The sequence below is a fragment of the Desmodus rotundus genome, chromosome 8 (assembly GCF_022682495.2).
Source record: "Desmodus rotundus isolate HL8 chromosome 8, HLdesRot8A.1, whole genome shotgun sequence".
NCBI lineage: Eukaryota > Metazoa > Chordata > Mammalia > Chiroptera > Phyllostomidae > Desmodus > Desmodus rotundus.
In genome coordinates, this window is record NC_071394.1 from 85034861 (window position 1) to 85060012 (window position 25152).

At 43.9% G+C, this 25152-nt stretch overlaps 1 protein-coding gene across 2 annotated transcripts in view; it reads right to left on the reverse strand.

The window, feature by feature from the left end:
* Nucleotides 1-25152, reverse strand: part of PXK (PX domain containing serine/threonine kinase like) — a 72276-nt gene that overhangs the window by 45056 nt on the left and 2068 nt on the right. For both annotated transcript variants that reach the window (XM_024556566.4, XM_024556565.4), the window contains exon 2: nucleotides 976-1026. In XM_024556566.4, the coding sequence (XP_024412334.1) occupies nucleotides 976-1026 (51 nt within the window). The remainder of the gene's footprint in view (nucleotides 1-975; nucleotides 1027-25152) is intronic.

A 25152-nucleotide genomic window follows, 5' to 3' on the forward strand; every position in this document is an offset into this window, starting at 1 on the left:
GCTAGGACAGGTCACCAAACCAAAATCCTAATTGCAATTTTAGCCTCTCCCAGGAATGGAATTTTAAACCAATCAGTCTGGAACTGCTTGATCAACAATAGTGTGGTAATCTGCTGGATAAAACCCAGCCTTCTCCTAAAGAAAGCTGTCCTTGCCTGAAATAATTCATGCTTTTAACTTCTTAGTCCCACCCTCTTTCTGCCTATAAAAACCTTCCTTTTTGCACAACCCAATGGAGCACCTCTCTAGCTGCTAGATGAGATGCTTCTGGTTCATAAATAGCTTCATAAAGCCAATTAGGTCTTGGAATTGACTCAGGTGAATTGTGTTCTTTACCAAAAGTAAGGCTCAAACTGGGCTGTGAAGGACAAGATAATATGAGAGAGGAGGAATTATAATTTAGTAATTGTAATTACTAAAACAGGACAGAAATGGCCCCTATATAGAATTTGGCCACCCTCTGCAAGTCCACTGGAAGGACCTGTAGATCTATGCAGGAGGTTTTTTCTCTCTGAGGCCACCGCTGAGGAAAGCAGAGCCCCATCTAAGTCTATGAGGAAACCAGCACTAGAATTGCCCATGAATGAACTTGGAAGTCCATAAGAGCAGTGTCCAAGCTCTATAATGTCCAGGGCACTGTCTCACCTTTCTACCTGGTAGACTCAACTCTAACTTCCCCCACACAAACCATTGTTGCGGGGGAGGAGGTTTGAATTACTAGGAACAAAATAAGTAATTTGCCAATCCTACTTACTCTGGGTGTAGTTAGAGAACAAAGTCCTAGACAATCTCACTGGTAGCAAACTGGGAATAGAAAACCTCTTATAATGTACATGTTAAAGCTAAAGATTTGTAGATCTAAAAGAAACACAATTTATATTTATGCATGTTCTCATTTTTCTAGATTTTTAGATGCCACAAATCAGAATTTTGTTTAAAAATTTAATATACTTGTCTAGTGAAAAAAATGCTTACCTGCCAACTGTTTTCTACAGAAATTCCTCTTTGCACCCGAATGATATATTCCTAAAAAAGAAAAAAAGAGGGGTTAAAGAGCCTTAATTATAAAACACCCAAATCAGAAGATCAAAATAAATGGAAAAATCAGATAGACTTCAGAACAAAGAAAATTACTAGAGAGAAGGACATTACATAAAGATAAAAGGATAATCTACCAGCGAAACATAGCAATCGTTAGTGTGTACGCACCAAACACCAGAGATGCACAATACGTGAGCAAAAACTAATAGAACTGAAAGAAGAAATTGACCAAAATCCATGATTACAGCTGGAAACTTCAACACCCATCTCTCAGCAGTTAAAAGAACAACTAAACAACAACAACAAAAAAAAACAGTAAAAATATAGAGGAACTCAACAATACCATCAACTGACAGATTTACAGAGCATTTTAGAACACTCCATCCAATAACAGAATACACATTCTTTTCGAGAGGACAAACGGATGGCAAAGAAGCACACGAAAAGATGTTAAGTATTACTAGTCATCAAGCAAATGCAAATTAAGACCACAATAAGGTACCACTATACATCTATCAGAAGTGCTGAAACAAAAAATATGGGAACACCAAATGCTGGCTAGGACACAGGGAAACCGTTCACACACGGTCTGTAGAGATGTGAAATAGTGCCACCATTCTCAAACAGTTTGGCTGTTTCCTAAAAAATTAAACACACAACTCAGCAATTGCACCCCCGGGCGTTTATCCCAGAGAAATGAAAACTTGTGCTCATACAACAACTTGTACACAAATGTTCATAGCAGCCTTATTGTAAGAGCCCAAAAGTAGAAACAAACCAGATGTTCTTTAACAGCTAAATAGTTAAGCTTTGCTACATCCATAGCATGGAATACTACACAGCAACAAAAAGGAATAAATTATTAATACATGCAACATCTTGACAAGTCTCCAGAGAATTATGCTGAGTGAAAAAGCGAATGTCAAAAGATAATAAACTACACACGTCTCCAATTTATTATTTTTCTTTCAACTTTACAATGGTGTGAAAGCGATAAACATTCAGTAGAAACCCTACTTCAAACTTTAAATTTGTATCTTTCCCCAAGCTAACGATACGCAGTGTGATACTCTACCACGATGCTGGCTGGCGGCGGCGAGCCCCCAGTCAGCCCCAGGATTACCAGGGTAAGTAACGGGTGCTCCGCAGTGTACTGTGTGGCCAGAGGTACTGGATACTGTGTTCCGAGCACCTTTAAGGAAGGCTAGGCTAAGCTGTGTTGTTTGTTAGGTTAGGTGTGTTAGATGCATTTTCAACTAACGATATTTCCAACTTAGGATAAGTTTATTGGGATGAAACCCCATCATAAGTTGAGAAGCATCTGTATATGATTCCATTTATATAACATTCATGAAATGACAAAATTATAGATAAGAACAGATTAGTGGTTGCCAAGAGTGAAGGCTGTGAGGTACTAGAGTACATGTGGGAGGGAAATGGGTGTGGCTATAGAAGTATGACCACAAAGAAACTTTTCTTTAATACGACATTTTCTCCTTACTTTCCTCTTGATTTAGGCTGGCCTCAGCCCGCACCCTGACTTACCCCCCTCCTTCTCCCAAGTGTGTCCACTCCCTTAATCATGAAGCCCTCAGGACAATGAGGTTCTGGTCAGCATCAAATAATCTCAAGAACAAAGTCATATGGCTGTTGACCCCAGAGACAGAGTGTCAGTCAAACTAGATGTAACATCTAGGCCTCAATTGTGTTCCAGTTCCGGGCCCAGATGAAGGGCCAGATGCACTGATCAATGATGCCCTGACCCCTACCCTAGCACCCACCAATCAGTGGACACCATGACCCTGACCCTGACCCTAACTCCCTTGGTCACCATGACTAACGATTTTCCCCTGTATAACCCACCCCCTGGAAGCCATGGGGAGCCAGGTCTTTGAGCATGAGCTCACCTGTGACTCGGGGTGTGGGCCACTTCCTAAAAATAAACCATTGCTTTCTTTGCTGCAAACTCCTGCTTGTATCTTATTGGGCTTTGATGTACACAGGCAAATGGACCCCTTCATTCCAGTAACAGAATGGCAAAATGAGGTGCTATGGTTTGAATATTTATGTCCCCCAAAATTTATATGTTGAAATACCAATTGCCAAATATGACGGTATTAGGAGGTGGGGCCTTTGGAAGGTACTTAGGTCACAAGGGTGAAATCCTCACAATGGGATCAGCACCACATTAAAGGGGCTCCAGGGGATCCCCTGCCCCTTCCACCCTGTGAGGAAACTCTGAGAAGGTGCCAGCTATGAACCAGAAAAAGGACCCTCACTACAAGTTGATTGTGCTGGAACCTTGATCTTGGACTCCCAGCACCCAGACCGTAAGAAATAACTTTCTGTTGTGTATAAGCCACCCGGTTTACGGCACTGTTAGGGCAGACTGACGGGGCTAAAACATGAGGGATGCTTGGACTGATGGTGAAGGGGAGCAGAGTTTGCCACCCTAAAATATGCCTCTTTGGGGATATTGATTATTTTAGGCTGGTTAGTTTTAAGAAACCAGCAGCCAAGGGAGAAGCTCTGAATAAGGAGAAGTTACCCTTTGTGAAGCATATTCACATCTGTAAGGGAAATCTCCGTTTGTACGGGTGTTTCCCCCCACACAGCCAGCCTTCGCTATCGGTGGAGAAGGAAAGGCTTCAGTGTGCATAACAACCTTACCCTCGTGCACTGAGCTTTCCCTGTAACTTCCCACAATCTCCTGCCACCTTCAACACCTTCTGTCTTTAGTTGAAGGTGATATTTAAGGTGATGGCTTCTGCCATTTCGGTGAGTTGCTCAGCCTTCCTGGTATTCCAGGAAGTGTATGTGCTAATAAACTTCAATTTGCTTTTCTCCTGCTAACCTGTCTCACGTCAATTGGATTGTTAGGCTAGCCAAAAGTACTTTGCAGGGTACAGGGAAGTGTTTCTTCCCTGACAATGGAAACGCTCTGTGATATAGTACAATATCACAAACGACCTGGTTGTGATACTGCACGATAGTTTTATAAGATATTGCTTACCATTGAAAGAAATTGGGCAGTGGATACACGTGGCAGCAGTGAGAAGACTAAAAGATCCGTGACTGTCAGTGTTCAAATTTTGCATTTTATGTGCACAGTCAGCTAGATAAGGCCATGATAAAGAAACCAAGTAAAAAGGAGGAAAAGATATTCAGTGACAACCTTCCGCAAGGAAACTACCGTATTTTTTTGGACTATAAGACGCTCTCCCCCACAAAAATTTGGGAGGAAAATGGGGGTGCGTCTTATAGTCCGAATGTGGCTTACCTGGCTCACTGGGGGGGTGGGTGGCAGTGGAGTAGGGTTTTTTCCCATTTTCCTCCTCTAAAACGTAGGTGCGTCTTATGGTCCCATGTGTCTTATAGTCCGAAAAAATACAGTATATCCTGTGAGCCCCCAAACCTGCCTGATCATTAAAATCTCCCTGTTCCCCAGAGAGAGGTGTTAAAAATACACATTTGCAGGCCCTGCATTATCAGACTTGCATCATCAGAATCTCTAGGATAAAAACCTAGGAGTTACAAGTTTTAATAGCCTCCCCAGGTAATTCTTCTTCTTTTTTTAATCCTTACCTAAGGATGGTTTTTATTGATTTTAGAGAGAAAGGAGGGGAGAGAGAAGCATCTATGTGAGAAACATCAATCAGTTGCCTCCCATACATGCCCCGCCTGGGGACTGAACCAGCAACCCAGGTATGTGCCCTGACTGGGAATTGAACCGGCAACCTTCTGGTGCACAGGATGATGCTCCAACCAATTGAGCCACCCAGACAGGGCACCCCAGGTAATTCTTAACTAAGTAAGCAGGTTACAATGAAGGTGTGGTAGGCAGTTAGACAGACATGAGCAGAGCAAGGATGACGGGCCAGGTACAGGTCACCAGGGCAAAAAGCCCCAGGTGCCTAGCAATGGGCAAAACTGGGAAATAAGGACCTCGTCCCCAGGGTAACCTTTCCTTCCCTAGTGTTGGTTTAGACCCCCTGACCTTTCATATTGCTGGTCCTGTGGTCCCGACCCTCCTGTGACCTTTCCGCCCCTGGCATGTTGCTAGTCATGTGGGTTAGACCCTCTTAGAGCAGGACGGAACGAGGGGGCCAGAGAACAGCCCTTAAGCATTAAGCCCCTTGGACACTGAGGTTCTGACCCCCATCAAATACATCCAGGCCTCAGCTGTGTTTCAGCTCTAGGCCCAGAAAAGCAGCAGACCAGACAAGCAGTGCCAACGGCTGACATCAGGGCCAGCTGCGTTGACTAATGACCCCTGCCCCGGTGCTGACCAATCAGTGGAGACCACAACCCTGAAAGGACACACCTGGAAAGTTGATAAATAGTCTGCTGGGAACCTCCCCTGAGACCTCCAGATAAATACCCTGAAGACAAGGACTCTAAGCATCAAGGACCCTTCTTTTGCCTCTGTGACTTGTTTCCTGAGCCATTTCTTCTACCTCTGACTTTCTAAGTAAACTCGCTCATAGTTTGAATCTTGGCTCTGAATTCTTTCTTAGCTAGAACTCAAGTACTGAGGCTGCTGAACCAGGTCCGGCCTGACGCCACTGGTCTAACAGCTGGTGTCGTTTCACTGCCAACAGAGGTATAAATTAAACCGTATAAAGTATATTAACATTTTCTCCTCAAATGCTCGGAACTGTTTCACTATCATTAGATGGTATGATTTAGCCACTATTCATAGTCACTATTTAATAAATGCTTATCAACACAGTACTCAACAAATCCTTTCAACTAAATTAATTCTAATTTAAATAGGTTATTTAGAAAATAAAGCCAAGCAAGCATTGTTAACCTGGTAATTGGATTTAAAAATAGATTTTATTACACAGTCATTTCATTCTGTTGATTTAGCAAAGGATGATAAAGTCCATATAAGCAAGAATTTCTGCCTCCTCCGGAATATTCAACAGTATCCACTCAATTATGAGTGAAGTGAGTAAGCCTGGCACCAGGCTTAGCTGGTTTCCTGTGGGGTTATAAAGTAAGTATTTCAAAACTGATTTGTGTAATGGGGCAAATATCTTAAGCAATATGCTAATGTAATTATTTCTGAGTAGTAAAGCCAAATGCTAAAAACATCTGACATTCTTATATTTTTGGATCAGTCCTTTAGCTTTGAAATTCTCTCAGAATTGTATTACTGGCAAATTTTCTGGGTTTTTATATTCTAACAGTGGAGCTGAAATTAGCACACATAATGGAGTAATTCCAAGCAACTGCACATAGACAAGTGTTTTGAAGTCTAAAGTGGGGGGAAATGTTAATTCTCAAAAATCACTTGAAGTATCCATTTCCTCACTATGATTTACCAGAAGAATATTAATTTTTTAAATTCCAGCTCAATGTTAGACACTCGGTAGATGCTAAGTAAACACCTGCTGACTTGCTTTATATACTTTTTAAGAGTTTAAAGTTTGGACATGTGTTTTACAAAGATGTTACTGCCAATTGCAAACATCTGCTAAGCACCTATTATGTTCGAATCCCTGTGCTTAGTTCATGCTGAGGATTAAACTCTGAATAAGAAAGGAATAGTCTGACTCCATTCCTTCCCTGTGGAGACTCCTAGTTTAGATTTTTCTTTTTGACTTGGCTATAAACCGGCACACGGTAATGTTTTGGAAAAGCCTTTGGCAAAGGGAAGATGTAGCTACAAGATAGGGCTGGGTGCTGATATAAGACTGTAATATCCCCAAACGACACATTAACTAATGCTTCTGCCAAGACACTCTATGTTTAGGCAGTGTCCTCTAAAAAGCGTGATCCTTCCCCCAGAGGACAACTGGCAGCCTCTGGAGACTTCTTTGATTGTCACAGCGAAGGGGCGGGGGTGCTACTGGCATCTAATAGAGGCCAGAAACACTTCTAATACCTACAAAGCACAGGACAGCCCCCACAGCAAAGAGCCATCCGGCCACAAACATCAATAGAGCAGAGGCTGGGAAACCCAGGTTCGGGTGCATTGGGTACACAGGTCATCCCAGTCCATGGAGGCTCAGGGCGCGAAGTGCTGGCGGACGTCACTCCTGTGTCATAATCTACCCCTGGCCGCAACCTGCTGGCACTCCACACACAAACGCATTTGTAACATATGCACGTCCACGTAGAGCACGTCCATGTAAACTCATGTTCACCAGGGGCCGCATCAGCCTCGGGGGTGCCTTCAAAGGGCCGAATGTAATTTCAACTCCTTAACAGTTAAGGAGTAGTTACATTTACACAGTCCTAAAATTATTTCAGCCCTTTGAAGAAAACCATGAGGCTGAAGTGGCCCCCGGTGAAAATGAGTTTGACGCCCCTGACTTAGAAGGTGCCCTCAGTGACCAGCAGCCTCAAAGCACCACCCACTGTGTTTTGCCTTCAAAGACACATTAAGAATGAGGCTCCCATGTATCCCCGCAGCCCCCACTCTGCATCATCCACCATGTGGTTACAAACACAGAAAGACAATGGGAAATGAGATAAGAGGATGTTCAGAAATATTTTTATTCAACTCCAATGGAGCAAGTTGTTCCCTAACTATAAAAAATTTGAATTATTTTTGGTTGCTTGACACCACCATCCAGCCTGACCAAAAAAAAAAAAAAAAAAAAAAAAAAGCACTTCCACCTCAAATCTCCAATGCTGCAAACTAAAAAACAGTATGGCTGTTTAGTGCTGAACACTGGGCTGCAGCTCCAGTTAACACACAGGAGAGAGTGCCCTGTCGAGGGGCAGAAACCCCACACTGGCAGTCAGCTCCACCTCCTGAGCTGCAGTCAGCAGCCCGGAATCCTCCAGCAACTCATTCCCAACCTTGCCACCCTCTCTGATGTGGAGCAGGACCTGCGTATGTATAAACCACGAGGCCCTGCGGGCTGAGAGCCCTGAAGGGCAACCCTAAGTCACACAGGTCTATGCCTGCCCCCACACTGTGCCATCTGTCACCACTTCCCCAAAAGGCCTTCTTCCTGCTCCTCCTCGGGACACCACACCCCTTATCTTGGAGGGGCAGGGTTGCTGCTTGTCAAGCCCTAGCATGTGGGCATTTTGGCAAGACGGTGTGGTCTGGTGCTGAAGTTCTTCAAACTGGAAAGCTGCCAAGACCATGTGATTTCTTACATAAGTGAAAGAATTAATGGAAAATGAGCTTGGATTTTGTGCCAGGAATTTTGCTAAGCTATTTTACTCAATACTTCTCATTCAATTCTCACAGCTGCCTAGAGGGTAGGTGATCTCAGCTCAGCGAGATGAAGTGAGCTCTCCAAGGTCACACAGCTAGCAAGCAGCTGACTGAGGACTAGAGCCCAAGTCACTGACTCTAAGACCTTACAGCCTGCCCGGTCGTGGCTGGCAACCCCCAGTGCCCTGGGGGAGCCCTTCTGCAGCCATGAGGAATGAGGGTCCTCACTAGGTTGTGGAACTTGGGTGGTCCACCCCTAACCTATGGACTCTTCACCTGAGTTGTGCAGCTAGGGTGTCACTGCCACCCCACCGATGAACACAGGCCATTCTCCAGGACACATCGTCACTGGCATTTTGTGTCTCCTGAGTTTCCCAAAAGATATTTAAGATCTCACTGCACAGTGGGCTGGTGTCCAAAGATGCCTCAGATTGGTGAGATTTTAGGAAAAACAAGAATTTATTTTGAATCTGTCTGGCTTCAAATTACTTTCTTTAGTAAGGCTACGAACACAGACCACTTTGAAAGGAATGTGTTAAAAGAGCTAAAGCCAAAACTTAAGCAAACCTTTAAACCAGCCTAACCCGCATAATTCTCTCCGCACTTTTGGCACGAAGATCAGATTTACTCTGAGACTCAAAGTACAGAAAGACGGGGCAGCTCTTCAGAGGTATTTTCTAGGTAACCTTCAGTGCTCCCACATCTCTACCTCTAAAGCAGAGGGTCCCAGCTCCGCTACATCCTGGAATCACCTAGAGAACTTTCTACAAAGATACCTACTTAGACCCTACTGTCCTGACATTCTGATTTAACTTGTCTGGGCTGAGGCACAGGCATTAGTAGGTCTTAAAACTTCCCAGGTGATGCTAACAGCGCTGCCAGGGGTAAGAACCATGATTCTAAAACCTCTTAAATAGGAAGCAGCTTCACACTACAGAAATAAAAACCTTCTCATGAGAGGAAGAAAACAAATTAGCCACACAGCCACCAAACCTCAGTCTCTTCTACCCCCATACCTCCCTGCCTCTTCATGGGGACTCCGCCCTCCTGTCTTCTTGGGCACACTAGGTGTCTACCCCAAGCCCTCAAGGGATCCCCCACACTGGGCCTGTAGCCGCTGCTTCCACAGACACCACTCACACGATCTGCCAATGGCCCTTCGAGGTGAGGATGGAGGAACCATTACTGTCATTCACAGCTGGGGAAATGGTACGTGAGAGGACAGATGCCTGGACTAGAGAGTGGTGGATCTGGGCAACAAGGGCAGGTCCATCTACTCACTAACTGCACCAGTCCTCTGAGTTCATTCCCAAACCTGCTTCCTCCTCCAAAAGAATCCCTGCAAAGAACGCTGAGCACACGTGACCTGGCTGAACATCCAACACACGCTACTGCCCTGCTCAGGAACCTTCCAGCGATCCCACTGGCCCAGGATAAAACCCAGACTCCTGTGCCTAGAGTCCATGTTCTTCTACCACCTGACCAAACTGTCCTAACCCTTTCTTCCTACTCAAACCCTCCTGTTACTGTTTGTATTTAACAACCTCTTACTCTCCTTGCTTTGCTGTTCTTTCTCCCTATGAAAAACCTAGTTCAGCCTTCTAATCATGTTACTACTATTTCTGCCCCATGTCTGTCTCTGTTGGAGGATCTATCTCCAACTGGATTAAGTCCTTCGTGGGCTGGAATCACACATTTCTTTGTATTCCAAATAGCAACCAGCACAAGGCCAGCTCAAGAGCAGAAGCATGACAGACATTCATTGACGAGTATTTGTTGATCGATGGCTTGCCCCTTTGGCAAAGAGGAAGCACACTGCTCTTTTCCATGTGCACCTCTATCCAGGTAAGTCCGACAGCACTCTCTAGAAAATCTCCATGTGATCTCCCAAGCCCTCAGACTAAAGTCAGTATCCACACCCACAGCACCGCGCAGCACAACAGCTGAGCTCACAGGCAGTGGGCAGCATCACCCTGAAGGACAGCAAGATTTTGGAGGAAATTCTGAGTCGCAGGACTTGCGCTCTGCTCACTGGCGACCTGCCTGGTGGCTTATGGTCCTTAAAATCTCATTTAGAATTAATAATTACTCCTTGTTCTGCTAAATATTTATTATTTATCATTGTCTCATCTGCAGATTTTCAGTGCTGAAATGTACCTTTGTTTTATTTTAATTGCTGTGCAGTCCAATAATGTGTAAAACCTCCCCCCAAACCAATGAAAACATTAAGGGTTTTAAAAGCACCTAAAGAATCACCATTACCTTGGCCTATATTGTAGCCAGTGAGGGAAGCCAAGTGTATCTCCTTTTCAACTGAAATAAATTTCATTTAAAGTCTAACTGATGGAATCATAGAACCGTGTGCTTTAACTTTATGCAAAACAAATTCTTCAGTTTCTACTGTGTTCACAGAAGGAACAAGGAACACAGCACGAGCAGGCTTTGATCTCTGCAGGGCGGCGCAGGGCCCTGTCCTCTATGGCTCAGGCTTCTACCCTCTCCCCGCCTTTTGAAGTTAACTCTCTTCTCTGTGGGACAGGCTCCTGCCCTGCCAGGGAGCTAGTCTCCACACGACTGCAAAACAGCCAATGTTCCAGCTAGAAGAAATACTGCAAGGCAGTGCTCAGAAATTCTTCTGACCTCAGACATGATTACAGAAGGGATACAGCATTTTATTTTACTTTATTTCATTCATTTATGTAATAAGTAAAATTTATTTATGTCCTCACCTGAGGACATGTTTTCATTGCCTTCAGAGAGAAAGGAAAGGAGAGAGGAAGGGAGAGAGAGAAACATCAATGCGAGAGAGAAGCATCAATGGGTTGCCTCCCATATGTGCTCCAACCAGGGAAACTCGCCAGCGTGGGGGCAGGGGATGAACCCACAACCCAGGCAAGTGCCCTGACAGGGAATCAAACCACAACCCCTCGGGTTCAGGAGGATGCTCAACCAACTGAGCCACACCCGCCATGGCTGGTTACAGCATTTTAAAGCAGCGGTCCCCAACCTTTTTGGCACCAGGGACCGGTTTCGTGGAAGACAATTTTTCCACTGACCGGGTGGGGTGGGGGGAAGGGGGAGGAGACTGGAGGCGGAGCTCCGGCAGTAATGCTAAGCTTCGCTCACCTCCTGCTGTGAGGCCTGGTTCCTAAGAGGCCAGGGACCAAACCAGTCCGCAGCGGCGGGATTTGAGGACCGCTGTTTCCAAGAGCAGCTCCTGTAGCATTCTGCAGTACAATGACCCTTAAATAGTGCCAAAGCAAACTATATAATTTGTAAGATGGGAACCCAGTATTCTGTCTTACATGAAAACAATAAAAAAAATACCCTAAAAAATCTTGAGGTAATTAAATAGTAATTACAAATGAAATATAACCTTCATTTATTAATCCTCACATCCCTTGGGTCAACACCCTAATAGTGTAGAAACAGACGCAGTGAACATAATCTCAGAGACCCGCCCACCACACATTCACTGGCTAGGAAAGACAGTTAAACACACAAACGGCAATCTGGTTGGAAATTAGGATTTTTACATGGGCTCTGGGAGCTAAGGTGGCCAACACACCACCCCTCATGCCCTCAGCTGGCACCAACCCCAGTACCTGCTAGAACTGAAGTGCTCCTTCCCAGGTGGCCATTTCTCTACCTACCTCCACTTGCCACTGCCCCAAAGACAACAGGCCACCAGGAGTCCTTCTGGGGCCTGAAGGAGGGGCTGGTCACTGTGTGAGGATCACTCACAACGTGCACCCCTCTCCCATACCATCTGCACAAGTCCCCAGGGGCAAAGGGCACCAGCTTTCCATTTAAAGAGTCCTGATTTTTGGATTGAATGCTGGCCTGTGAACTAAAGGGTCACCAGTTCGATTCCCGTTCAGGGCACATGCCTGGGCTGTGGGCCAGGTCCCTAGTTGGGGGCATGTGAGAGGCAACCACACATTGATGTTCCTCTCCCGCTCTTTCTCCCTCCCTTCCCCTCTCTCTAAAATTAAATAAGTAAAATCTTAAAAAAAACAAAACAAAACATAAAGAGACCTGATTTTAAGCCCAACTGCCACTTACTAGTTTTTGTAACCAAACATCTCTGAGCCTCAGTTTATTCACCTGCAAAATCACACCTTTCCGACAGGGTTGTGGTGAATGCTAAATTAGACCATATATTTAGAGCATCTGGCACAAAACCCAGCTTTATAACTTTTCTGCTAAGAAAACAGCAAATACAAGGTGTCTGCTGGAGACTATATCAGGGCATTAATCAGCAAGCACAAGAGACAGCAGCAGGACTATGAAGAACACCAAAGAAATAACAAAAAGCAGCCATTCTCTTTGAACGTGGGAAACAATTTTATCAGTCTCTGCTTCCTAACAGGGAGTACCGTTACTCCAGCATCTATTGTCCCAGCTTCTACACCACTTTCAAAGGGGGCTAATTAAAAAGCCTGCCCCTAAAATAACCAGGATATCAACAATAAGAGAAAGGATAAGTTATTTATGGTTTATCCATTTAGTGGAAGAATATGCAAGACTTTAAACGGATGTATTAGCCCTGACTGGTGTGGCTCCGTGGGTTGGACATTGTCCTATTAACTGAAAGGTCACAGATTCAATTTCTGGTCAGGGCACATGCCTGGGTGGGCCTGGTCCCCAGTGAGGGGTGTGCAAGAGGCAAACAATCAATCTTTCTCTCCTTCTCTTTCTCCCTTCCCCTCTCTCTAAAAATAAATAAATAAAAAAATTTTTAAAAAATAAATGAAAGGATCGATTATTAAAGTAATTTTTATTACATGGGTAGAGGTGTATGCTATAATGTTAAATTTGAAAAAAGGGTAAAAAAATTCTGTGATAACTGTGACAGGAAGAAGGGACTACACCAAATGGCAACAGCAATTGTCCCCGGAGGTAAAATTATGCGTGGTTTAAATTCTCTTAGCTATTTTTTCTATATTTTTCAGGATATCCTCAAAGGACATATATTACTTTTCTTTTTTTTCTTTTAAAGTAATATGTTTTATTACTTCTGAAGTCATATATATTCATTATAGAATGAGTAGAGGTTTTTCTTTATTTTTATTGTTAAGAGCACAGTTACTTTTCGAATCAGGAAAAACTATTTTTTAAAAAGTTCTTTGGTTTGCTACACAAGTAATTGAAAACATGCTGCTTTAACATAAGGGATCCTGAGTGATAAGATAAGCATTGCAATGATCTGAGCTTGGATAAGAGTACAGTACATTGTCAATGGTAAATGTAAACTATCATCTTTTTTCCTTTGACAAAGGACCTTTTGGTCATTTTACGACTCATCAGCACTTTCACCGAGCTGGGGAGAGTGGGAAACCAAAAAATGAAAGTCAAATAAATTAACCCTTCCACTTGCTTCAGGGGCGGTACAACATTTGGTGTTACAAGGGTGCGCCACCCTGATGCACGGGTGGTACAGCGCCAAAGGGGTTTCCCTTGCTTGACTTCAACTCATAGTTTCAAACTTGAAAAGGTGGCTCAGTTGATTGGAGCGTCAGTGCTGGTCACCAAAATGTTTTGGTTCGATTTCCCGTCAGGGTACATGCCTAGGTTTCAGGTTTGATCCCCAGTTGAGGCGCATTGTGGTGGCAGCTGATCAATGTTTCTCTCACATCAATGTTTCTCTCTCTCCTATTCCCTTCCTCTCTCTCTAAAATCAATAAACATATCCTTGGGCGAGGATTAACAACAACAACAAAAAAAGTGCAATCGGCTAAGTGATAAGGATGGACTTCACTACAGGCCTGTGTGACCCTGGGCACAGCAGTTCCCATGTTCTACAGTGTTGGGCATAATGTCTTCACATCACATACCCTCTCATTTTGATGAACTGAGGTCAGCTGAACCGGCAGAACAGGCCATCAAGTCAGGAAGAAGCTGGAGAGAGTGAGGGGCAGAGTGCAGACAAGAACCCAGGCAGGGGATAATGTGAGTTAATGTGCAGGGTCTGGCACAAATAACACCCTTTTTTTATTTCAAAATCATAAGCATGTAATTCTATAACATAACAATATCACACTCAAGCATACCATACAGCATTTTAGGTGAAATGTCCAAGTGACTGTCCATCTCGTGCAAGACAATCACACACCCTCCCACCACACTCAAACTGACGTTACTTCTGCTGGACTCTGTAACTAGCTGCAGAGTTCCCAGAACACCGCCTGGCCCACAGCCTCCTGACCGTAACATCCCTGCACTTTGTACCCCACCTCCTGCTACATGCACACAATCTGCTGTCTACACGTCTGGGTTGAATGTAACCTGGGCACAGCATAGCAACCATGTACAGGCAAGAAGACGATTTTCTCTTCACCATGTTAAATAAGCCCCACGATGAACACTAGGCAGGTTCTGAAGAAGCAGAAAGGAGCATTTTCACATGAGCATGCCTAAAGCAGGCATCACCTTTACGGAGTACTCAGCAATTTGAATGGTAGTTGATTTCAGTTGTACCAAAATGGAACAAGGTCTTTGAGTAGGTTGTTTTCTGTCCACACTATGCTCCTGTTAAAATCTAACAATAGCGGAGAACCAAGATGGCGGCGTAGGTAGACACCCCGTGCCTCCTCGCACAACCAGAACTGACAGAAAATCGAACGGCAAGGAAGTCCGACACCAAGAAAATAAAAAATAAACATTCATCCAGACCGGTAGGAGGGGCGGAGACGGGCAGCCGGGGCAAAGAGGACTCGCGTGGGCCGTGGCAGGACCGAGACTGGCAGAGTGTGGGACGAATGGGTCAGGCAGTCTGACCACTGGCAGACCCTGCGGCCCCACATTCGCGCAGATAGGTTGAGAGGGCCAGACTCAGAATGGCGGAGAGCCGGGCAGGCAGAGCAGTGGGTAGTACCCCGTGGCCCCACATTCGAGCACAGATAAACCGGACAAATGGCAGGGAGCAAAGCAGACCACGCAACCCAGGGCTCCAGCGCGGGAAAATAAAGCCTCAAACCTCTGATTGAAAACGCCCATGGGGGTTGGGGCGGCAGCAGGAGAGACTCCCAGCCTCACGGGAGAGGTCGTTGGAGGGACCCACAGGGGCCTGGGGCGTGCACAAGCCCACCCACTCGGGAACCAGCACCAGAGGGGCCCAGTTTGATTGTGGGTAGCAGAGTGAAAGTTTGGAGTCCGGTGGAGAGTAGAACGGGTGCCATTGCTCCCTCTTGGCCCCTCCCCCACGTACAGCGTCAGAGCGCAGAGACCAGAGTTACCCCGCCCCGGTGAACACCTAAGGCTCCGCCCCTTTAAGTAACAGATGTGCCAAGACAAAAAAAAAAATGGCCCAAATGACAGAACACTTCAAAGCTCCAGAAAAAATACAACTAAGCGAGGAAGAGATAGCCAACCTATCGGATGCACAGTTCAAAACGCTGGTTATCAAGACGCTCACAGAATTGGTTGAATTTGTTTGAAAACTAGATGAAAAAATGAAGCCTATGCTAAGAGAAACAAAGGAAAATGTACAGGGAACCAATAGTGATGCGAAGGAAACTGGGACTCAAATCAATGGTGTGGACCAGAAGGAAGAAAGAAACATCCAACTAGAAAAGAATGAAGAAACAAGAATTCGGAAAAATGAGGAGAGGCTTAGGAACCTCCAGGACATCTTTAATGTTCCAACATCCGAATCATAGGGGTGCCAGAAGGAGAAGAGGAAGAACAAAAAATTGAAAACTTATTTGACCAAATAATGAAGGAGAACCTAATCTGGCAAAGGAAATAGACTTCCAGGAAGTCCAGGAAGCTCAGAGAGTTCCAAAGAAGCTGGACCCAAGGAGGAACACACCAAGGCACATCATAATTCCATTAGCCAAGATGAAACAGAAGGAGAGAATCTTAGAAGCAGCAAAAGAAAAGGACACAGTTACCTACAAAGGACTTCCCATAAGACTGTCAGCTGATTTCTCCAAAGAGACCTTACAGGCAAGAAGGGGCTGGCAAGAAGTATTCCGAGTCATGAAAGGCAAGGACCTACATCCAAGATTACTCTATCCAGCAAAGCTATCATTTAGAATGGAAGGGCAGATAAAGTGCTTCTCAGATAAGGTCAAGTTAAAGAAGTTCATCATCACCAAGCCCTTATTATATGAAATGTTAGAGGGACTTATCTAAGAAAAAGAAGATCAAAAATAGGAACAGTAAAAATGACAGCAAACTCACAGTTATTAACGACCACACCTAAAACAAAAACAAGAGCAAACTAGGCAAACAACTAGAACAGGAACAGAACCATAGAGATGGAGATCACATGGAGGGTTGTCAATAGGGGAGTGGGAGGGGGAGAGGGCGGGGAAAGGTACAGAGAATAAGTAGCATAGATGATAGGTGAAAAATAGACAGGGGGAGGGTAAGAATAGTGTAGGAAATGTAGAAGCCAAAGAACTTATAAGTATGAGTCATGGACATGAACTATAGGGGGGGGAATGTGGGAGGGAAGGGGTGGGCAGGATGGAGTGGAGTGAGGGGGGCGGAAATGGGACAACTGTAATAGCATAATCAATAAATATATTTTTAAAAATCTAACAATAGCAGCACAATAAATGAACCTCTTTCCTGTGTCTTACTGTTAAAAACTATGGAGACTCTGGGTCTCAATGGACCTAGAGCCCCACTGGCTGCAGGGCCAGCAGGTCCTCACTCTAGCTCAGCCTTTCTCAGTTAGCTCAGGGGGCTGAAGAAAGTAATGACCTAAGGCTGTGATGTCCAACATGGCAGCCAGTATGCACACGTGGCTAATGCCACTAAGGGAGTGAATTTTAAATGTTATTAAGTTAACGTAGTCTAGTGGCTACAGTACTGTACATTTATAGACTTATTTATAGATACGAACATAGATATTTATAAAAATGTAAGAATATTAAACACAATGTTGTGATTTGCTTTGTTTCTACTTAATATAACGTGAATCTCTTTCGACATTACTAACCATACATCTGGGTATTATTTTTAATGTCTGTATCTGTGTGTCCAAGACAGTAGCCACAAGCTATTGAGCTCTAGTCCAAATTGAGATATGTTGGAACTGTAAAATATATATGATTTCCAAAATTGTGTATGACTAACACAAATTATTATTAATAATTTTTAGACTGACTACCTATTGATATTTTGGATATAGGTTAAGTAGATGATGTTATTTAAATTAACTTTGCCTGTTTCTTTTTACTTTTTTAATGTGGCTACTAGAAAACTTAAAATTATATACATGGTTTGCATTGTACGAGATATTTCCCTGGACAGCGCTGCCCTAGGCCCTCCACTGCATATAATAAATTAACTCCGCTCCTACCCAGCCAGGATGGGAGAACTGAGAAAAAGGCCACCCAAATCAGTGTCTGACCAGTTAGTAACAGTTTAGAACAAGATAAACAACAGGGGACTCTGGAAGGTGTTTTAGGATTAATATGTTAAAAGCTATAAGGCTTCTGTTTTAGTTCTACTTTTTAACAAAAATCTGTCAATAAAATAATTATTTAAATATTTTCTCCCTTTAACTCAGTAGACTGAGGAGCCTCTGAGCGTGCACTCAGGAAGCATGGTGCGGGGGGAGGTCACGAGATCAGATGAGTGTATGCGGGATTTAGTTGGTGCATCAAGGTTTGCCCAGTACACAGCTCTTTAATTGATTCTGCTCTTTGTCATATATGATTTCATTTACACCCATAATGGACCGTGACTAAAGGCAGGCTCAAGGAATGCCAATGGCAAAATATGAGTTAGCAAGAAGTTAGAAATACAAGAAGTAGGATCATCATAAACATGGTAACTCTGGGCCTGGCCAGGTGGCTCAGTTGGTTGGAGCATTGTCCTGTGCACAAAAAGGCTGTGGTTCGATTCCCAGGCAGAGCACGTACCTAGGTTATGTACCTAGGTTGCAGGTTGAATCTCCAGTTGGGGTGCGTACAGGAGGCAACCGGTAGATGTTTCTCTCTCACAGAGGATGTTTCTCTCTTCCTTCCTCTCTCTCTAAAATCAATAAATATATCCTTGGGCGAGGACTAAAAGTACGGTAATTCTGCAAACTGTTTAAAGATGCTCTTTATCAGTGCCTTAAGTTGTAGTCATCACAATTCTTACTGTCTCTAATATTGCAAAAACCAGTATAATTCAGATCCCTCAAATTAATATAATTTTTAGTAATTCACTGATCGGAATAAAGTACTTTTTAGATTTAAAATCACTTCGGGGGGGGGGGTTACAATTCAATATTACTAGGGAAGGAGTCTGTAAGTTAAAGAGAAACCTAGGGAGTGGGGATTTAGAACATGTCCCACGCAAGTCGCCCTTAAGCATTTCCTGACAGAGCCACTCCCACAGCGACCTCACTGCTCCCAGGCACGGGTTGGCAGTCCTTCATCTTTGGATTAGGTGTCTGCTACCTCTACAAGAATATAAGCTCCCTGTTTCATTTGTCTTTCTATCTTAATACCCAGCACAGTGCCGGGCACACAGGGGACGCTTTGTAAGCGCTTGCTAACGTTCCCAGTACCTTAGAGGCTTTCTGACACAGACACAGAGAAAACTATGTCCAACCCCAGGGTACACATCCCCTTAGGGGAAAGGAAGTCAGCTGGGCTACAGAGAACACAGTGCCTTTCTCAGGAAGCAGCATTCTGAAGATGTCAGCCACTCCCCACCCCTTCCCAAGTGTCAGCATGGTCACGTGGCAGGGGAAGAGGCAGGGAAAGAACAAGCAGTGGGCTTTCTATTTTATTTTCCACTCTGCAGCCAGAGGTCAAATGTGTATGCCCTGATGCTGGGGTTCCTCCTCAATGGCCAAAAGCTGGGAAGTGAAGAGCTGAAATGGGCACTTGCCAGGGGCCTCCTTCCTTCAGGCCTCGCCTCTGAGAGCTCATCTGCCAGGTCAGTGGCAGAGCCTACAGGGGCCTGCCTGCCTCTTCTGCTGCCTGTGACACCAACAACCAACTCTGAAGCCAGGCAGGCTGAGAAGGACACCCTGCCCTGCCTCCCTCTGAGCCTGGATGTCCAAAAGTGTCCTCAGGGTAAAAAAGAAAGAAGAGGGTCGGGGGTTACTCTTTGAGATATAAATGATTTCTTTCTTTCTGTTTGTTATCAAAAGTACTCACAGTTGATGGTGAGGCAAACTTTTAAGTAAATAATTTTCCTTTTTCCATTCAACATACCTGAATGACTAAAAAGCTGCCAGAGCTCCGGCAAATACAAAGGTGATCAACAAGAAAACAGCTGATACTTATGTGCTGAGCTTTATTCAGAACGCTCCACGTACGTGAGTTCAGTTCATCCTCACGGCAGCCCGTACTATCCCCATTTTACAGATGAAGAAACTGAGGCTGGAGAGATTAAGCAACTTGTCCGAGGTCATTATGGCATTGTCCCTCTCCTCAAGTTATTTACAGCTTCACCTGTGCTGGAGGGGAGGACATAAATAGAAAACAGGGTAGTAAGAAAAAAAACAGATGTGTAAAATGCTTGCAACATTCAGCCAAAGCTGAATGGGATCCTCAGAGGAAAGAAAACAATATCCAGCTTGTAGGTAAGACAGCAAGTAGCAGTCTATAGGAAGCACCTCAAATAACTGCATTTATCCAGCAAATTCACTTATTCAACAAATATTTACTGAATGCTAACTATTTATATGCTGAGGACTGTTCTAATTTGAAATTGAATCAAGAGAGCAATCAAGACATAGACATGAAAGGCCGGATTTAGAGTAAAAAAAAAATCTCGAAGAGAAAGACATTTGCAGGTGTGAACAAGCTGCGCACAGGGCCCTAACCACCTCCGACTGGGAAGGGGCAGAGGCGAGCCCTCCTTGCACAGACCCCCCTCTCCACCTTTAGCAGCCCTGCTGCTCACCACTGTCCCCTAGAGCCGACCACAGTGCCCGTCAGAGGGCCAGGGCTCAAGAAGTCCTCGTGGAATAAATGAGCACAATGCTGTGAGTGAATGTGGAGATCTCCAGGGACAAATGCAGAGATGCCTAGAGCATGGCGATGCGCCACTCAGCCATCCCCTGTGCTCTGGTGGGTCAGTCGGTGCTCCAAGCTGGCCAGCCCTGGCCTGACACCAGAGGTCTAGTGTGAACAGGCCCAATTCAGGCTTCATCTCCCTCTGCTTCTGAAGCCAGGAAAATGTGTGTGGTGAACGTATGCGTGGGTGTGGGACTAAAGTGCAATGAGTCCCTGCCCAGGAATCACTTGTTACCTGGGGGAAGGGCAGGCTCAAAGGAAGGTCCTAGAGCACAGGTGGCAAACACAAGACCCTCGGGCCAAATCCGGTCCTCCACCTTGTTTTATGTGGCCCAGCACCTTGTTTCTACCCAGCGGCAGCTCAAGCTCCTTGCCCCTAGTTAAGGAGTAGTTACATTTATACAGTCCTAAAATTACATTCGGCCCTTTGAAAGCAACCGCGAGGCTGATGTGGCCCCTAGTGAAAATGAGTTTGACACCCCTGCCCTGGATGAACACTGCTTTCCCTTTTCATCTCTACAAGTGGTTCTTGGATATTTTTGCATCCAGGATTCTGCCATACCAACACTCCATTCATCCCCTCTTTCCATTACTGTAAAAAGCCTCAACTGAATTAATGAGGAGAGAAATTACCTGTTTTTGATGAGCCATGTCAAAGAAATGTGGGCAGCCTTGTTTAGATCTCATAGACAAAGATGCTGCGATAACCAGGCGGAACCCTGGCTGGGGCTCAGTCACCCTGCCGTCCGGCACTGGCTAGTAAGTCAGCTGAACATGCGCACTAAATGCGCTAGGCAAGCTGCAACTTGCAGCAATTTTTCTCACACCAACAGAACATAATTTATCCATTGTTCTAAGTATAGAATTTTCATAGTGTATCTTTGATTGTGTATTGCATTTTTTAGATGCACATATCTGACCAACTAAAATAAGTAATTCTCCAAGTTTACAGTTCTTAGTAATTTTTCCAACAGTGATCCACAGCCTAAGAGCAGGTTTTAGGTCAGTGAGGTTCTGGGAGCTTATACAAACATGTGTATGAACGTTCATGGAAAATTTGTTCCTCTGATGAGATTCCTAAAGGAGCTGGGTCTGAAGAGCTAAAGAGCTTGTGCTTAGACTATACCCTGAGTTTAGCAACCTGCAATGTTATAAGACTTTCCAGGGTAAAGGCTAAGGGGTTTCATTTTAGGGTGCTGAAACTGCTATAAAATGAAAATGCTATAAAATTGATTGTGGTAATAGACACACAACTCTGTAAATATACTAAAAGCCATGAGTTGTATACCTTAAATGATTAAAATGAATGGCATGTACATTTTACAAAGCTATTAAAAAAAAAAAAAAACTTCCCAGGAAGACTCCTATTACTCTGCAATGATTCCCCAAACTCACATGTTAATAGATAGAAGAGTACTCACCCGCTTGGCCATCAGAAAATAACTACCTGATTATCTGAAGACAACAACGGCAGTGGAATTCCCTTTCCACTGTACTCTCGGTGAGCAGGAAGCTACAACATGTCTTGGTCTTCAGCCAGAAGCAGCCAGACTTAACGCAAACCTGCTAGTCAGCAAGATCAGCAGGAGAGTAAATGGTCAATCTGCACACACTCTTCCCTTCCTGAAGACCAAGGATTTATGCAAGATAAGTTTTTGTCCCCGCAGTCCCTGGTTAAAAGTTGCAAAGTGTAAACATGGGCCTCACCATCTCCTCTGAAAAAGTCACACCTTCATTTCCCCTTTCCACGTGCACGTTAATCATGAAGAAGTCACTGACAAGCAAGTCTTCCAGTTTAAGGGGCGAAAAAGAATGAAAAATCCTATTATTCTCCCTGCCACAACACCCCCAAACATTTAAGCACTTCTGAGTTCTAAAACAGTGTTTGGGTCAGGTGACCCATTTTCAGGATGTCCAAAGCTGGAAGATGAAGGAACTTCATTTCATAAGCGGCCACCAGAGTCCTCCAGCAGCTAGAAAAGGAGCCACTCCCTGCCTGCAGTGGACTTGTATTACTTGCCCCAAATGAATAGATTTAGACTCTCAATCAAAACTCTGTATTCTGAACACTCTCACCATCACAATCCATACGGAAACTGTGTACACCAGGTGGCTGCTTCCGTGATTCCCCTAGGGAGTGAAGCATATAACTATCTTTTCAATAAAATAAACTTCAGCCCCAGAATCCTACATTTCCTCCTAGTAACCAGAGACAGCTTCTTATTTGCATTCCTATCACAAGAAACCTTTCTAGTGTGATAACCCCCTCAAAAGAGATGATATATGAGGATTAAGAATCAGGTTGCAAAAAATTATCTTCATCAATAGGAAAAGATTACTTACAATCTCTAAATTACCAGTCTCTAAAAGCTTCCAACTCAGTTTTCTGACTGCATCCGTCACAGGCTTCAAGGACAAGTGAGGAAAAATACATGACCAAGTAGGATATGATGAATTAGATAGCCAGAAAATAACCATTAGTATTTTATTATAATATGTGGACGTGCTACAAGTTAATTACCATACTCTGCGTTTGTCTACGCAAACATCTTTAAAAAAACCACAAAACTTTATGTATTCAGTATAACTTGGAATTCTAAAAACTTCCAAACAGCATCCCCCAAAACGACCAGATAGATTCTGGTGCTGAGCACTGGATCGCCTTAAAATGTCCGGATCTGAAGACAATGATGTCTCCTAATTTGGCAGCACATTTGAATAGGTACTCTGATAATATATGGATTAAGTTTTAAAGACTATTTTAAAAAGGTCACTGATTAAGAAGCTGAAGCGCAACATACCAAGCCACAAGGGGAACTTCAAAACCAGCCCTGTTGTGATGGGTAGATATTCCGGCTGACTCACATACACTGTGTATATGGAAGACCTCAGAGTCTGATGCGACAAAAGCTCCCTGAAAGCAGGAGCTGTCTAGTTCACCACCACGGCTCCGGCACGTGCCAAGCACCTAATAGGTAAGCACTCAATACCCTTTCATTAAATGGAGTGTTGTTGAATAAACAAACTCTAGGAATACAGTTTCTAAAAGTCAAAGGTTCAAGATGAGATCCGTTCTCAGTAAAGATCTTGACATGTAATATTAGTTTTGCACAGATTTTAAATTTTTGTTATGCCTTAAACATCACTAAAATTATCTTTTGTTTATCAAGAACAAAATGCATCAAATGGAGAGAAAATGGGCCTTGTTTCAGCTGAACCTCAGAGAAGAATATTTCGAAAGGAGGAAATTGATATTAAGAGCCATCACACCGCAGCATGCTGAGCGGCAAAAACCGGATGTGCGTATTTGATAACGATGCTCTCGGAAACTGTCGGTGTCCTCTGGTTCCCATTTCAACTAAGTAAGCATTTTTTCAGTCTACTGAAAGTTTAAAAGTTTTCCTTTTCATATAGCCAAGAACTCAGAGATTTCTCTTGTCTTCTTTCTTAATCCTCCCAAACTTTCCCACAACCTGCCTGTGTGGCTTTTTACCAGAATTCATTTTATTTGGAAAATTCTTCCCTTTCTTCCCATCCCTAAATACTAACTAGAAGTATCTTCTTCCTAAATACTGTCCTTTCTGATTTTATAGAAGTTTCATTTCCTTGTAGCAGAGGCCTGGTCTATATCCTGAAGCTAAATGCACTGTGTTCCATAAAAGTGAAAATAAAATCATTCAAACCAGTCAAGCACAAAATCACCTACCGACTTGTACCCTTTCTGCCAGTTGTTCATCCCAACATGCCTTTCTGGTGGTGATCTTCTGTTCCTTTCATCCTCTGACATCTCTGTTTTCCAACTGAAAAAAAAATTTCCTCTCCAGTCCATAAATCCTAAATCACATGTAACCTGAAATTTTCTGCTATAAATTCTGTTTCCCAAGGCTAAACAATCTTGATAAATGAAAGAAACTGTGCTTACTTGCAATACTAATATTTTAATGTGCTTAACCTTTTGCATATATGTTGCCAGGAAGTGAATAGCCGGAAGGAAGGAAGGCACTTCACAAATACTCCATAAAGATTATTTCATGCCCTGGCTGGTGTGGCTCAGTGGATTGCGCGTGCTGGCCGGCCAGCCTAAAGGTCTTGCTGGTTCGATTCCCAGTCAGGAAACATGCCCGGGTTGCAAGCCAGGTCCACATTTGGAGGTGTGCAAGAGGCAACCAGTTGATGTTTCATTCCCTCTCTTTCTCCCTCCCTCCGTTCTCTCTATAAATAAATAAATAAATAAATATTATTTCATTTGTGCATCACAACAACCTTGAGAGGCAGGCAAGGCAGGCATTTATCAATCCATTCACATATGACAAAACTAAACATCAAAAAGGTTAAGCGACTCCCACAACCAATGTCACATGACCAGCAAGTGTCAGCCAAAACCCTTACCTATTAAGGTCTTGCCTCTTCCAACCCAAAGGCTGTCTACTATATACTCTCTGTACGTCTCTTTCACACTAGCCAAGGAGAAACTTCCTAGAGATTCAGCATTACAAAGGGAAGATGCCCCTCTGACTTCTGGGATACCATCTCCCTTTGGCTAACAAGCCAGAAAGCCATCTTCAACCTTCCTACAGAAAACAATGTCTTTTTCTTCTATATACCACCCTCAAAACTACTTCTTTCCAGAATAATTTCCAACAGTTCCTGTTTTAAAGGGACTTACTCAGAAGGCCCTTTAGGACTTACTCAGAACTAATAGTCCAAAAACTTGGCATCAGCATATGATTCTCTCAATAAAGTTCGGGGCTGATGCAACATTTCTGTCTCAGATTTTACAGTTAAAATGACAAGAACACAGAAGAGTCAAAAATTATGCAAGACAAGGTTACATTTTTTTTTTACTCCAACACATCTGCCTCTATGGGTCTCCTGTGAGTCACTGTCTTTTGCATTCAGTCATCATTATGGGAACTGCCATTCTCTCTACCCTCAAGTATTTTACTTTTT